This window comes from Felis catus, chromosome B3, assembly GCF_018350175.1.
Source record: "Felis catus isolate Fca126 chromosome B3, F.catus_Fca126_mat1.0, whole genome shotgun sequence".
Lineage (NCBI taxonomy): Eukaryota > Metazoa > Chordata > Mammalia > Carnivora > Felidae > Felis > Felis catus.
The window spans coordinates 70,524,989-70,539,652 of NC_058373.1; the positions used below are offsets into that span (position 1 = coordinate 70,524,989).

A 14,664-nucleotide genomic window follows, 5' to 3' on the forward strand; every position below is an offset into this window, starting at 1 on the left:
TGAACTGATCAAAAAGGATTTAAACAATATAACAGAAAGTGAATTTAGAATAATAGTCATAAAAGTAATCACTGGGCTTGAAAACAGTATAGAGGACAGCAGAGAGTCTATTGCTACAGAGATCAAGGGACTAAGGAACAACCAGGAGGAGCTAAAAAATGCTATTAATGAGCTGCAAAATAAATGGAGACAACCACAGCTTGGATTGAAGAGGCAGAGGAGAGAATAAGTGAACTGGAAGATAAAATTATGGAAAAAGAAGCTGAAAAAAAGAGAAAAAAATCCAGGAGTATGAGGGGAAAATTAGAGAATAAAGTGATGCACTAAAGAGAAATAAACTACACATAATTGGTATTCCAGAGGACGGAGAGAGAGGGAAAGGTGCTGAAGGTGTACTTGAAGAAATAATAGCTGAGAACTTCCCTGATCGGGGGAAGGAAAAAGGCATTGAAATCCAAGAGGCACAAAGAACTCCCTTCAGTTGTAACCCGAATCGATCTTCTGCACGACATATCATAGTGAAACTGGCAAAATACAAGGATAAAGAGAAAATTCTGAAAGAAGCTAGGGATAAACGTGCTCTAACATATAAAGGGAGACCTATAAGACTCGTGACTGATCTCTCTACTGAAACTTGGCAGGCCAGAAAGGAACGGCAGGAAATCTTCAATGTGATGAACAGAAAAAATATGCAGCCGAGAATCCTTTACCTAGCAAGTCTGTCATTTAGAATACAAGGAGAGCTAAAGGTCTTCCCAAACAAACAAAAACTGAAGGTATTCGTCACCACTAAACCAGCCCTACAAGAGATCCTAAGGGGGAATCCTGTGAGACAAAGTACCAGACACATCGCTACAAGCATGAAACCTACGGACATCACAATGACTCTAAACCCATATCTTTCTATAATAACACAGAATGTAAATGGATTAAATGCACCAAACAAAAGACATAGGGTATCAAAATGGATAAAAAAACAAGACCCCTCTATTTGCTGTCTACAAGAGACTCATTTTAGACCTGAGGACACCTTCAGATTGACAGTGAGAGAATGGAGAACTATTTATCATGCTCCTGGAAGTCAAAAGAAAGCTGGAGTAGCCATACTTATATCAGACAAACTAGACTTTAAATTAAAGGTTGTAACAAGAGATGAAGAAGGGCATTATATAATAACTACAGGGTCTATCCATCAAGAAGAACTAACAATTATAAATGTCTATACGCTGAATACGGGAGCCCCAAAATATATAAAACAATTATTCACAAACACAAGCAACCTTATTGATAAGAATGTGGTCATTGCAGGGGACTTTAACACTCCACTTACAACAATGGGTAGATCACGTAGACACATGGTCAATAAAGAAACAAGGGCCCTGAATGAGACATTGGATCAGATGGACTTGACAGATATATTTAGAACTCTGCATCCCAAAGCAACAGAATATACTTTCTTCTCGAGTGCACATGGAACATTCTCCAAGATAGATCACATACTGGGTCACAAAACAGCCCTTCATAAGTATACAAGAATTGAGATCATACCATGCATACTTTCAGACCACAATGCTATGAAGCTTGAAATCAACCACAGGAAAAAGTCTGGGAGACCTCCAAAAGCATGGAGGTTAAAGAACACCCTACTAAAGAATGAATGGGGCAACCAGGCAATTAGAGAAGAAATCAAAAAATATATGGAAACAAACGAAAATGAAAATACAACAATCCAAACGCTTTGGGATGCAGCGAAGGCAGTCTTGAGAGGAAAATACATTGCAATCCAGGCCTATCTCAAGAAACAAGAAAAACCCCAAATATAAAATCTAACAGCACACCTAAAGGAAATAGAAGCAGAACAGCAAAGACACCCAAACACAGCAGAAGAAGAGAAATAATAAAGATCAGAGCAGAAACAAACAATATAGAATCTAAAAAAAACTGTAGAACACATCAATGAAACCAAGAGTTGGTTTTTTGAAAAAATAAACAAAATTGACAAACCTCTAGCCAGGCTTATGAAAAAGAAAAGGGAGATGACCCAAATAGATAAAATCATGAATGAAAATGGAATTATTACCACCAATCCCTCAGAGATACAAACAATTATCAGGGAATACTATGAAAAATTATATGCCAACAAACTGGAACACCAGGAAGAGATGGACAAATTCCTAAACACCCACACACTTCCAAAACTCAATCAGGAGGAAATAGAAAGCTTGAACAGACCCATAACCAGCAAAGAAATTGAATCAGTTATCAAAAATCTCCCAACAAATAAGAGTCCAGGACCAGATGGCTTCCCGGGGGAATTCTACCAGATGTTTAAAGCAGAGATAATACCTATCCTTCTCAAGCTGTTCCAAAAAATAGAAAGGGAAGGAAACTTCCAGACTGATTCTATGAAGCCAGCATTACTTTGATTCCTAAACCAGACAGAGACTCAGTCAAAAAAGAGAACTACAGGCCAATATCCCTGATGAATATGGATGCAAACATTCTCAATAAGATACTAGCAAATCAAATTCAACAGTTTATAAAAGGAATTATTCACCATGATCAAGTGGGATTCATTCCTGGGATGCAGGGCTGGTTCAACATTCACAAATCAATCAATGTGATACATCACATTAATAAAAGAAAAGATAAGAACCATATGGTCCTGTCAATCAATGCAGAAAAAGCATTTGATAAAATTCAGCATCCTTTCTTAATAAAAACCCTCGAGAAACTCGGGTTAGAAGGAACATACTTAAGCATCATAAGAGACATTTATGAAAAGCCCACAGCTAACATCAACCTCAATGGGGAAGAACTGAGAGCTTTTTCCCTGAGATCAGGAACACAACAGGGATGTCCACTCTCACCGCTGTTGTTTAACATAGTGTTGGAAGTGCTAGCATCAGCAATTAGACAACAAAAGGAAATCAAAGGCATCAAAATTGGCAAAGATGAAGTCAAGCTTTCACTTTTTGCAGATGACATGATATTATACATGGAAAATCTGATAGACTCCACCAGAAGTCTGCTAGAACTGATACAGGAATTCAGCAAAGTTGCAGGATACAAAATCAATGTACAGAAATCAGTTGCATTCTTATACACCAACAATGAAGCAACAGAAAGACAAATCAAGAAGCTGATCCCATTCACAATTGCAGCAAGAAGCATAAAATACCAAGGAATAAATCTAACCAAAGATGTAAAAGATCTGCATGCTGAAAACTATAGAAAGCTTATGAAGGAAATTGAAGAAGATATAAAGACATGGAAAAACATTCCGTGCTCATGGATTGGAAGAATAAATATCGTCAAAATGTCCATACTACCCAAATCTATCTACACATTCAATGTAATCCCAATCAAAATTGCACCAGCATTCTTCTCAAAACTAGAATAAGCAATCCTAAAATTCATATGGAACCACAAAAGGCCCCGAATAGCCAAAGTCATTTTGAAGAAGAATACCAAAGCAGGAGGCATCACAATCCCAGACTTTAGCCTCTACTACAAAGCTGTCGTCATCAAGACAGCATGGTATTGGCACAAACACAGACACGTAGACCAATGGAAGAGAATAGAAACCCCAGAACTAGACCCACAAACGTATGGCCAACTCATCTTTGACAAAGCAGGAAAGAATATCCAATGGAAAAAAGACAGTCCCTTTAACAAATGGTGCTGGGAGAACTGGACAGCAACATGCAGAAGAATGAAACTAGATCACTTTCTGACACCATTCACAACAATAACCTCAAAATGGATAAAAGACCTGAATGTGAGACAGGAAACCATCAAAACCCTAGAGGAGAAAGCAGGAAAAGACCTCTCTGACCTCAGACATAGCAATCTCTTACTTGACACATCCCAGAGGCAAGGGAATTAAAAGCAACAATGAACTACTGGGACCTCATGAAGATAAAAAGCTTCTGCACTGCAAAGGAAACAATCAACAAAACTAAAAGGCAACCAAAGGAATGGGAAAAGATATTTGCAAATGACATATCGGACAAAGGGCTAGTATCCAAAATCTATAAAGAGCTCACCAAACTCCACACCCGAAAAACAACCCAGTGAAGAAATGGGCAGAAAACATGAATAGACCCTTCTGTAAAGAAGACATCCGGATGGCCAACAGGCACATGAAAAGATGCTCAACGTCGCTCCTCATCAGGGAAATACAAATTCAAACCACACTCAGATATCACCTCACACCAGTCAGAGTGGCCAAAATGAACAAATCAGGAGACTATAGATGCTGGAGAGGATGTGGAGAAACGGGAACCCTCTTGCACTGTTGGTGGGAATGCAAACTGGTGCAGCCGCTCTGGAAAACAGCGTGGAAGTTGCTGAAAAAGTTAAAAATAGACCTACCCTATGACCCAGCAATTGCACTGCTAGGAATTTACCCAAGGGATACAGGAGTACTGATGCATAGGGCCACTTGTACCCCCAATGTTTATAGGAGCACTCTCAACAATAGCCAAATTGTGGGAAAAGCCTAAATGTCCATCAACTGATGAATGGATAAAGAAATTGTGGTTTATAGATGCAATGGAGTACTAAGTGGCAATGAGAAAGAATGAAATATGGCGCTTTGTGACAACGTAGATGGAACTGGAGAGTGTTATGCTAAGTGAAATAAGCCATACAGAGAAAGACAGATACCATATGGTTTCACTCTTATGTGGATCCTGAGACACTTAACAGAAACCCATTGGGGAGGGGAAGGAAAAAAAAGAAAAAAAAGAGGTTAGGGTGGGAGAGAGCCAAAGCATAAGAGACTCTTAAAAACTGAGAACAGGGGCACCTGGTTAGCTCAGTCGGTTGGGCATCCGACTTCAGCTCAGGTCATGATCTCACAGCTCTTGAGTTTGAACCCCGTGTTGGGCTCTGTGCCAACAACTCAGAGCCTGGAGCCTGCTTCAGATTCTGTGTCTCCCTCTCTCTCTGCCCCTCCCCTGCTCGTGGTTTGTCTCTGTCTCAACAATAAATAAAAATATCTAAAAAATTAAAAAAATACAAATGAAACTGAGAACAAACTGAGGGTTGATGGGGGTTGGGAGAGAGGGTAGGGTAGGTGATGGGCATTGAAGAGGGCATCTTTTGGGATGAGCACTGGGTGTTGTATGGAGACTAATTTGACAATAAATTTCATATAATAAAAAATAAACACATAAATATATAACGCTTTATCTTTCTACCATTTATATGTAAGCATTTTTACTGAAGAATTACATACACGCAGAGGAGTACACAAATAATAATTTTATAACTCAAACTTTCAAAAGTGAACACACTTCTGTAACCAGCACCCACATGGAGAAACATTGCCAGTACACCCAAAATTCCTTCACTCCCCCTTCCATTCTTTACCACTGAGGGCACAGTTACAATTTTTCATGCATGCATTTTTTTTCTTGAACTTACAGAAATCAAATTATATCATATGTGCACTTGTGCCACAAACATCTGTAAATGACTGTTTTGTCTTTTTGTTTTCAACATGTACGGCTTTTGGTTTCTTTTCCTTGTTCCTAGATAGGATCTCTAGCAAAATGTTAGACAAAAGCTATCATATTGGGAATTGTAGGCTCATTTCCTATATCATGGGAAAAGCTTTTAAAAATTCACATGAAGTAGGATGTTTCCAGTAGATCTTTGTTGATATCCTCTGTAAAATTAAGTAATTTCCTGCTATTTTCATTTTTCTAGGGAGTTTTATCATGAGTGGGTGATGAATTTCATCCAATTTTCAACATTTATTAAGTAAACAATTTTTATATTTTATTATTCTTTTGTTTTTGGTGCTATTCCATGCATCATAGTTTTAGTGCTATGCTTTTAATAACACTTTCAATTTTTGTATTGCTGGTGTATAGAAATATAATGGACTTTTAAAACTTAATATTTTAAAATACAGATTTATGGGTATTGCCATAATAGTGTGGAAAGTTCCTGTGTGCTTTTTATCTAATTTCTCTCAATGCTTGTATTTTATGTAACTGTCATAGAGGATCAAATCCAGGAAATTGACATTGGAACAATATGCATTATTCTATGTCATTTTATCATAGACATATGTCACTTGTTAGGTTCATATAACCACCAACCCGGTTAAGATACAGAATTATTCCATCACCAAAACTCTCTCCCTTGTGCCCATTCTCCCCATCATCTTTAAACCCCTGGCAACAACTCATCTGTTTTCCAACTCTGTAGTTTTGTCATTTGTAAAATGTTATGTAAAGGAAGTAAAACAGTATGGTGTCTTTGAGATTGAGATTTTCTCACTTAGAATAATGTTGAGATATAATCAAGTTGTTGAAGTGTCATTGGCCCATTCCTTTTTATTGCTGAGCAATACTCCCTGGTTTGAATATTGTATAATTGTTTATTCACACACTTATTGAGGGATGTTTTGGTTGTTTGCAGTTTTTGATTATTGCAAATAAAGGTGCTGAAAATTTGTGTCTCATTTGTGGATATAAATCATCATTTCTCTGTGATATACATCCAGGGGTGCTATTGCTAGGACATATAACAACTGTGTGCATAGTCTTTTGTGAAACTGTCAAATTATTTTGTAGAGGAGCTGGATCGGTTCATGTAGAGATTCGGTTCATGCACATCCTCACCAGTATTTAGTATTCTCACTATTTTTTAAATTTCAACTGATTTAATAGGCATGTAGTCATATACCGTCGTGGTCTTAGTATGAACTTTCCTCAAAACTAGTGATCTGAACATGTTTTCAAGTATTTTCTACACACATATATACTTTAGTGAGACATTTCTATCCAGTTTCTAATTGGATTTTTTTTTCCTGTGGAGCTGTGAGAATTCTTTGCATATTCCAATGATAGGTGATTTTTCAGATATGTGGCTTGGAGTTTCCTTAAGAATATGGAACTATATAAATTACCTGTTTTATGTTGGGTCAGTTGGGCTAGTTTTTGAAAATGAGGACCATTTTGTCTAAGTTGTCAAATTTACCTGTGTCATATTCTCATATTATTTTATTGATATCTGCAAGCTGTGTGGTGTCATTCCCTGTTTTATTCCTGACATTGGTGATTTATGTCTTATCTCTTTTCTTCAGTCTTGCTAGAGGTTTATTTTATTGTTCTTTTCAAAGAACCAGGTTTTTATTTCATGAATTTTTTATTTTTATGCTTTTAACTTCATTGATTCCTGCTCTTCTCTTTATTATGTACTTTTTGCTTGCTTTGGATTTATTTTGCTCTTGTTTTTCCAGGTTCTTGATGTGGGAACTGATATAACTGATTTGAGACTTTTCCTTTTCTCTAATATAAGCACTTCATGGTATAAGTTTCCCTTTCAGTGTTCATTTAACTTTGTCCCATGGATTCTGATAATTTGTATTTTCATCTTTGTTCAGTCCAATATATTTTTTATTGTATTTGAAATTTCTGCTATGACTCATGAATTATTTAAAAGTGTTTTCTTTAGTTTCTAGGTATTTGAAAATTATCCAATTATCTTTCTATTCTTGCTTTCCAATTTGAGTGAACCATAGTTAGAGAACAACCTTTCTATAATTTTAATTGTCTTCAATTTTTTGAGGTTATTTTAATGGCCCAAGATATGGTCTCTTGTGCTAATTGTTTTGTATTTGAAAACAATGTATATTCTGCTGTAGCTGGATGGAGTATTCTAATAAAGTTTGATAAAGTTCTGTCAGTTGATGGTATAGTCACATTCTATATACTTAATGAATTTCCATCTAGTTCTATCAGTTGTTGAGAGAGGGGTGTTGAAGTATCTATTATTGTGAATTTGCCTATTTTGCCTTTCAGCTTTATCAAGTTTTGCTTCACATATTTTGCAGTTCTCGTTTGGTGTATATACACATTTAGGATTGCTATTTTGTTCTTGTTGGACTGTCCCTTTTGTCATTGTGTAATGTCCTTCAATGCCTCTGATAATTTTCTTTGTTCTGAATGTATATGATATTAATAGTTATTCAAGATTCTACAGGTGTTTACATGGTCTAACTTATTAATTTTCAACTGCTGTATCATTATATTTGAATTAAGTTTCTCATAGATGGCACTAAAGTGTCTTTTTTCCCACTTTGCCAACTTCTCTCATTAAATTGGTGAATTTAAACTATTTATATTTGATGAAATGTTGATGTTAGGTCTGAGTCTCCCAAGTTATTTTTTAATTTTATGCTCCCTCATTTTTCATTTCTCTCTCTTCTTTTTTTCTTCTGTCCTGGGACTTAAAAATTTACAATTTTATTTTATCTATCTATAGAGTCTTAAATGAATCTCTTTTGTTCTAGCTTTGTGGAGACATAATTGACACAAAATGTTGTGTATGTTATGTAAGTTTTAGGTATAAAATGTATTGATTCATACACATGTTTTCCGAAATGATTACCACTATAGTGTTAGTCAACACATTCTTCACATAATTACCTTTCTTTTTTTTGTTTTTTTTTTGTTTTTTTAATTTAATTTAATTTTTTTATTTTCATTTTATTCAATATATTAAGTTTATTGTCAAATTGGTTTCCATACAACACCCAGTGCTCATCCCAAAAGGTGCCCTCCTCAATACCCATCACATCCCCTCCCCTCCCTCCCACCCCCCATTAACCCTCAGTTTGTTCTCAGTTTTTAAGAGTCTCTTATGCTTTGGCTCTCTTTCTCACTCTAACCTCTTTTTTTTTTCTTTTTTTTCCTTCCCCTCCCCAATGGGTTTCTGTTAAGTGTCTCAGGATCCACATAAGAGTGAAACCATATGGTATCTGCCTTTCTCTGTATAGCTTATTTCACTTAGCGTAACACTCTCCAGTTCCATCCACGTTGCTACAAAGCGCCATATTTCATTCTTTCTCATTGCCACTTAGTACTCCATTGTGTCTATAAACCACAATTTCTTTATCCATTCATTAGTTGATGGACATTTAGGCTCTTTCCACAATTTGGCTATTGTTGAGAGTGCTGCTATAAACATTGGGGTACAAGTGGCCCTATGCATCAGTACTCCTGTATCCCTTGGGTAAATTCCTAGCAGTGCAATTGCTGGGTCATAGGGTAGGTCTATTTTTAACTTTTTGAGCAACTTCCACGCTGTTTTCCAGAGCAGCTGCACCAGTTTGCATTCCCACCAACAGTGCAAGAGGGTTCCTGTTTCTCCACATCCTCTCCAGCATCTATGGTCCCCTGATTTGTTCATTTTGGCCACTCTGACTGGCGTGAGGTGATATCTGAGTGTGGTTTGAATTTGTATTTCCCTGATGAGGAGCGACGTTGAGCATCTTTTCATGTGCCTGTCGGCCATCCGGATGTCTTCTTTACAGAAGTGTCTATTCATGTTTTCTGCCCATTTCTTCACTGGATTATTTGTTTTTTGGGTGTGGAGTTTGGTGAGCTCTTGATAGATTTTGGATACTAGCCCATTGTCCGATATGTCATTTGCAAATATCTTCCCATTCCGTTGATTGCCTTTTAGTTGTGTTGATTGTTTCCTTTGCTGTGCAGAAGCTTTTTATCTTCATAAGGTCCCAGTAGTTCATTTTTGCTTTTAATTCCCTTGCCTCTGGGATGTGTCAAGTAAGAGATTGCTATGTCTGAGGTCAGAGAGGTCTTTTCCTGCTTTCTCCTCTAGGGTTTTGATGGTTTCCTGTATCACATTCAGGTCTTTTATCCATTTTGAGTTTATTGTTGTAAATGGTGTGAGAAAGTGATCTAGTTTCAATCTTCTGCATGTTGCTGTCCAGTTCTCCCAGCACCATTTGTTAAAGAGACTGTCTGTTTTCCATTGGATATTCTTTCCTGCTTTAGACAAAGCAATTTTGAAAGAGAAGAGCAAAGCTGGAGGCATTATAATCCCAGATTTCAAGAAATACTACAAAGCTGTAGTAATCAGAACAGTATGGTAGTGGCACAAAAATAGACACATGCATCAATGCAACAGAATAAAGAATCAAGAAATAAACCTACACATTTATGGTCAATTAATCTATGACAGGAAACAAGAATATACAATGGGAAAAAGACCGTCTCTTTCAACAAATGGTACTGAGAAAACTGAACAGCTACATGCCAAAGAATGAAACTGGACCACTTTCTCACACTATACACACACAAAAAAAAACCCACCTCAGAATGGATTAAAGACATAAACGTGAGACATGAAACCATAAAATTCCCAGAAGAGAGCACAGGCAGTAATTTCTTTGACATTGTCTATAGCAGTATTTTTCTGTGTATGTCTCCAAACACAAGGAAAACAAAAGCAAAATTAACCTATTGGGACTTTATCAAAATAAAGTTTTTGTACCATGAAGGAGACCATCAACAAAACAAAAAGGCAACCTACTCAATTGGAGAAGATATTTGTGAATGATATATCTGATAAGGGATTAACATCCAAAATATATAAAGAACTTACACAATCCAACCCAAAAATTCCCCAAATAATCCAATTAAAATGGGAAAAGGACCATTTTTCCAAAGAATATGTACAGATAGCCAGGAAACACATGAAAAGATGCTCAACATCACTCATAATCAGGGAAATGAAAATAAAAACCACAATGAAATGTCACTTCACACCTGTCAGAATGGCTAAAATCAAGAGATAAGAAATAAGAAGTATTGATAAGGATGCATTGTTGATGTGAATGCAAATTGGTGCATCCACTGTGGAAAACAGTATGGAGGTTCCTAAAAAAAAAAAAAAATACCATATTATCCAGCATTTCCAGTACTAGGTAATAATTTTTGTTTAGAATCTGAGGATTCATATTTTTTTAATAAAAGCATTACATACTGAAGTTGAGATTTAAATGCACCAATCAACTTTAACTTTGTGTCTCAGTATCTTATTATAATTAACCTTTCTTATAGAATTTTATGTTGAAATGAAAGCAACCTTTGAAAAGGATAAGAAAAAAAGCAATTTTAAAATTAATTGTATGGTGAACAATTTCTGAGTATTTAAATATAAAGAAGCAATCCCTTTTTTTGTCTTTTTTTGAGAATTTCTAGAGATCTTTATATTTATTATTATTTTAATGTTTATTCATTTTCAGAGAGAGAGAACATGAGGGGGTTGCAGAGAGAGAGGGGGACAGAGGATCCAAAGTGGGCTCTGTGCTGATCGCAGAGAATCCGATGTGGGGCTAGAACTCACAACCCACAAGATCATGACCTGAGCTGAAGTAGGATGCTCAACCTACTAAGGCACCCAGGTGTCCTATATTTATATTTAGACACATTTATCCTATAGGATTCTCCATTATATGTTTCTTTATATTTCCTCAGAACATTGATTTTACCTGATTTTTTATCTTTTCCTTCTCCAAAATATTGAACGGTTTTTTAAATTCCCATTTCACTTTTTTCCATATATCATTGATTAGTGGGAAAATCCTACAGCACTAGAGTGCTGTATTAATTTGTAGTGAAAACTAAAGTGGATTGTATCATGATTGCCTCAATTTTGCTGAATTTTGACCCTCAAATATCTCCTTCTTTTGTAATACTGTTATTAAAGTACTAAGAATTCAAATACACACTTCTCTGATTTCATAGATGAAAATCACATGATTTGAAGTTGTTTGTATTGTGAATTTGATTAATATTTAGATATCTGACTTATCTAACAATAATAATGTTATAATTTATTTTCATTAAGTCCTCCTTCTGTAATATCTCTCAGTGTTTCCTACTTCTCAATGAAAATTTACAAATTATCTTTCCAAGTACGGGAAAAGAAAACAACTCTGAAATATCTCTTCCTTAATCCTTATCACATTGATCAGAGAGCATATAAAAACCTCCTTCATTTATTGAACATGTTTTTATTGAATATCTTTTATTTTAGATATTATAGAAAGTAAGCTTTAGGGATATAAAGATAATAAAGGCAAAACTTCAGTCCCCAATGAATTTACCTAACATTCCTGGCTTCTGTCTCTGTTGCACAAATAAGTTGCTGAAAATGCTTCTATAATTTTCTTGCTTTAAAAGGCTGTAGAAATAAAAACTGCTTTATAGTCCATTTGTATTTTAGATTTGTATTTTGTGTCTAGTTTGTTTTTAACTTGAATGTCAATCAATTTTCCCATCTTTGATTATAAAATTTTAGTAAGGAGTACATAAGCCTATGAATTAGTCTTAATATAATTCTGAGGATAACCAGTGCCAATAAGGGTTTTTTTATGATAATGGTGTTAGTAATATAAATTGTGCCTCACATTAATAATGAAAATGTCGTGGCTCATTTCTGTATACTCTCTAGCATCCTCCCTAAATCAGTTACAGTAGACAATATTGTTTACATAAGACATATCAGCCAGTTTAAATTTTTACCATCTGTATTTTGCTGTCATTGAAAAATCAAATTTAATGAATAAATAATGGTGAACTCCTGTTATGAACCAAGCACCAAACTAGATACATTCACATCTATTGACATTTTTAGCCCTCACAAGGACAATGAGAAGTAGGCATCATTCTGTGCATGTTACAGTTGAGGAAATTAGTTTCAGTTAATTAAATGACTTGTCTAGATTCACTTGGCTTGTAATTCAAAGAAATTTAGTTGCACCCACACTATTAGACAATTGCTTTTTTTATGTTTATTTTTTTTTTTTTTGAAAGAAAGAGTATTGGCAGGGGAAGGGCAGAGAGAGAGGGAGACAGAATCCAAAGCAGACTCCAGGCTCTGAACTGTCAGCACAGATCCTGACACAGGGCTTGAACTCAAGGACAATAAGATCATGACCTGAGCCTCAAGAACCTTGAGATCATGATCTGAGCTGAAGTTGGATGCTTAACTGACTGAGCCACCCAGGAGCCCCTAGGCGATTGCTTTCTTAATTGCACTACGAGGTGGTAGTTAGTGGTGTGGTAATGTGATGAAACCAACTGATATATCCCATTAGTATGTTGTTATACAGTCGTATAAATCAGATTTACTTTACTTCATCTAACTGATAACCATATAAATATTTTGTGAGAGTGAGAACCACATATATATTCCTTATCCAGTTCAGACATCTGGCTAGAATGTGAAAATTGAGAAGAAAATCAAAGACAAGGTGAAGAAAGTGGTGAGAGTTTGGAAAGGGTAGTTTGTACCAGTGTGTGGCAGCAAACTAAATGGAAAGAATGAATGGAATAAGGTTTGATCAGATGAATGGATAGAATAGAAGAACACAGTTGACAGAAAAACAAAATGGATGCTTCAGGGAAGAAAAAGGAAGCAGAAGACAGAACAATTCACCAGGAAAGGAATTTTTCTGAGTTTAATTATAGTGCCCTATCTAGTATTATGGTTTAATGGAAGAAAACCAAACAACTAGGCTACCTACTCTCAATTCCTTAGTGAAAAAGTATTTTAATTTCAGGTTTTTTGCTCTCAAAAACTCACTTTAACTGCTTATGTCTCCTACTTTTTCCAAGTAAGTCCACTCCTGTCCCACAGTTTCTGCATGGCTGACTTGACCTCTTTGTTCCGAAGTGTATAGATGAGGGGATTCATCATGGGGGTAATAACATTGTAGAGTACAGACACCATCTTGTCCACAGAAAAAGTGGAGAAGGGACGGGCATAGATGAAAATACAGGGTCCAAAGAAGAGTGTTACCACCATGAGGTGGGAGCCACAGGTGGAGAGTGCCTTTCGCCTTCCCTCCTTGGAGCGAATCTTGACCAGGATAGTGGAGTAGGAAGAAACCAGTACCACAAAGGAGCTGGTAGAGATCAACCCACTGTTAGATACCATTAGCAATTCAATGACAAAGGTGTCTGTACAGGCAAGTTTAATGACAGGGGGAACATCACAAAAGAAGTTGTCCACATGGTTTGGTCCACAAAAGGGCAGACGGATAGTGAGAATCGTCTGGACAGTAGAGTGCACAAATCCTCCCATCCAGGAGGCAGCTACCAACACACAGCATAATCCTCGACTCATGATAGTGGTATAATGCAGGGGGCGACAAATTGCAACATAGCGATCATAGGCCATCACTGTGAGCAGGAACATCTCAGCTGCCCCTACAAAATGCAGAAAAAAGAGCTGTGCAATGCATTGGTCATAGTGAATGAGCTTGTCATTATCAAGAAAGTCAGCCAGAAGCTTCGGAGTAGTTACTGTTGAATAACATAAGTCCAGGAAAGAGAGGTTGCCAAGAAGGAAATACATAGGTGATGAATTCAAATAGTTATCAGAGGCCACTGTGACCATGATGAGGACATTGCCTACCCAAGTGGACACATAGAAGAAAAGAAATAGTACAAATAGTCCTGCCTCAGTAGATGGTGTCTGCGAGAAGCCTGCCAGGACAAAGTCTGTCACCACCTCTGTTTGATTTTCATCCATTTGACCTGGCTCCCTGATCAAATAAATTAAACAAGAGGCATTAGTAACATTGAAAGTGGGTGAGATATTTCACACAAAATACAAGAATCTTCTCATTTCAAAGGAGATATTTTTCTCTAGGATATATCCTGGTTGATTAGAAGAAATTTGTTTATCCTGAGCTGATATTGAATATATATTCTCGAATAGTTCCAACTTTAAGACATTGATGAAGTGTCCAAGATATCTTGGAGCATGAAGGTCTACAGCCTTTAACTTTAACTTGATGCATCCCTGTCTCCCATTAATCAGTAT

General features: G+C 36.3%; 1 protein-coding gene across 1 annotated transcript; it reads right to left on the minus strand.

Moving 5' to 3' along the window:
* Positions 1-13,437: 13,437 nt before the first annotated feature.
* LOC101101474 (olfactory receptor 4Q2) lies at positions 13,438-14,370 on the minus strand. Its single transcript, XM_011283094.2, has one exon. The coding sequence runs from the start codon at positions 14,368-14,370 to the stop codon at positions 13,438-13,440; it is 933 nt and encodes a 310-aa protein (XP_011281396.2).
* Positions 14,371-14,664: the final 294 nt, after the last annotated feature.

What these genes read in the sequence shown, in the direction of transcription:
- LOC101101474 (XM_011283094.2), bottom strand. Translation starts at nt 14,370, where the DNA reads ATGGATGAAAATCAAACAGAGGTGGTGACAGACTTTGTCCTGGCAGGC.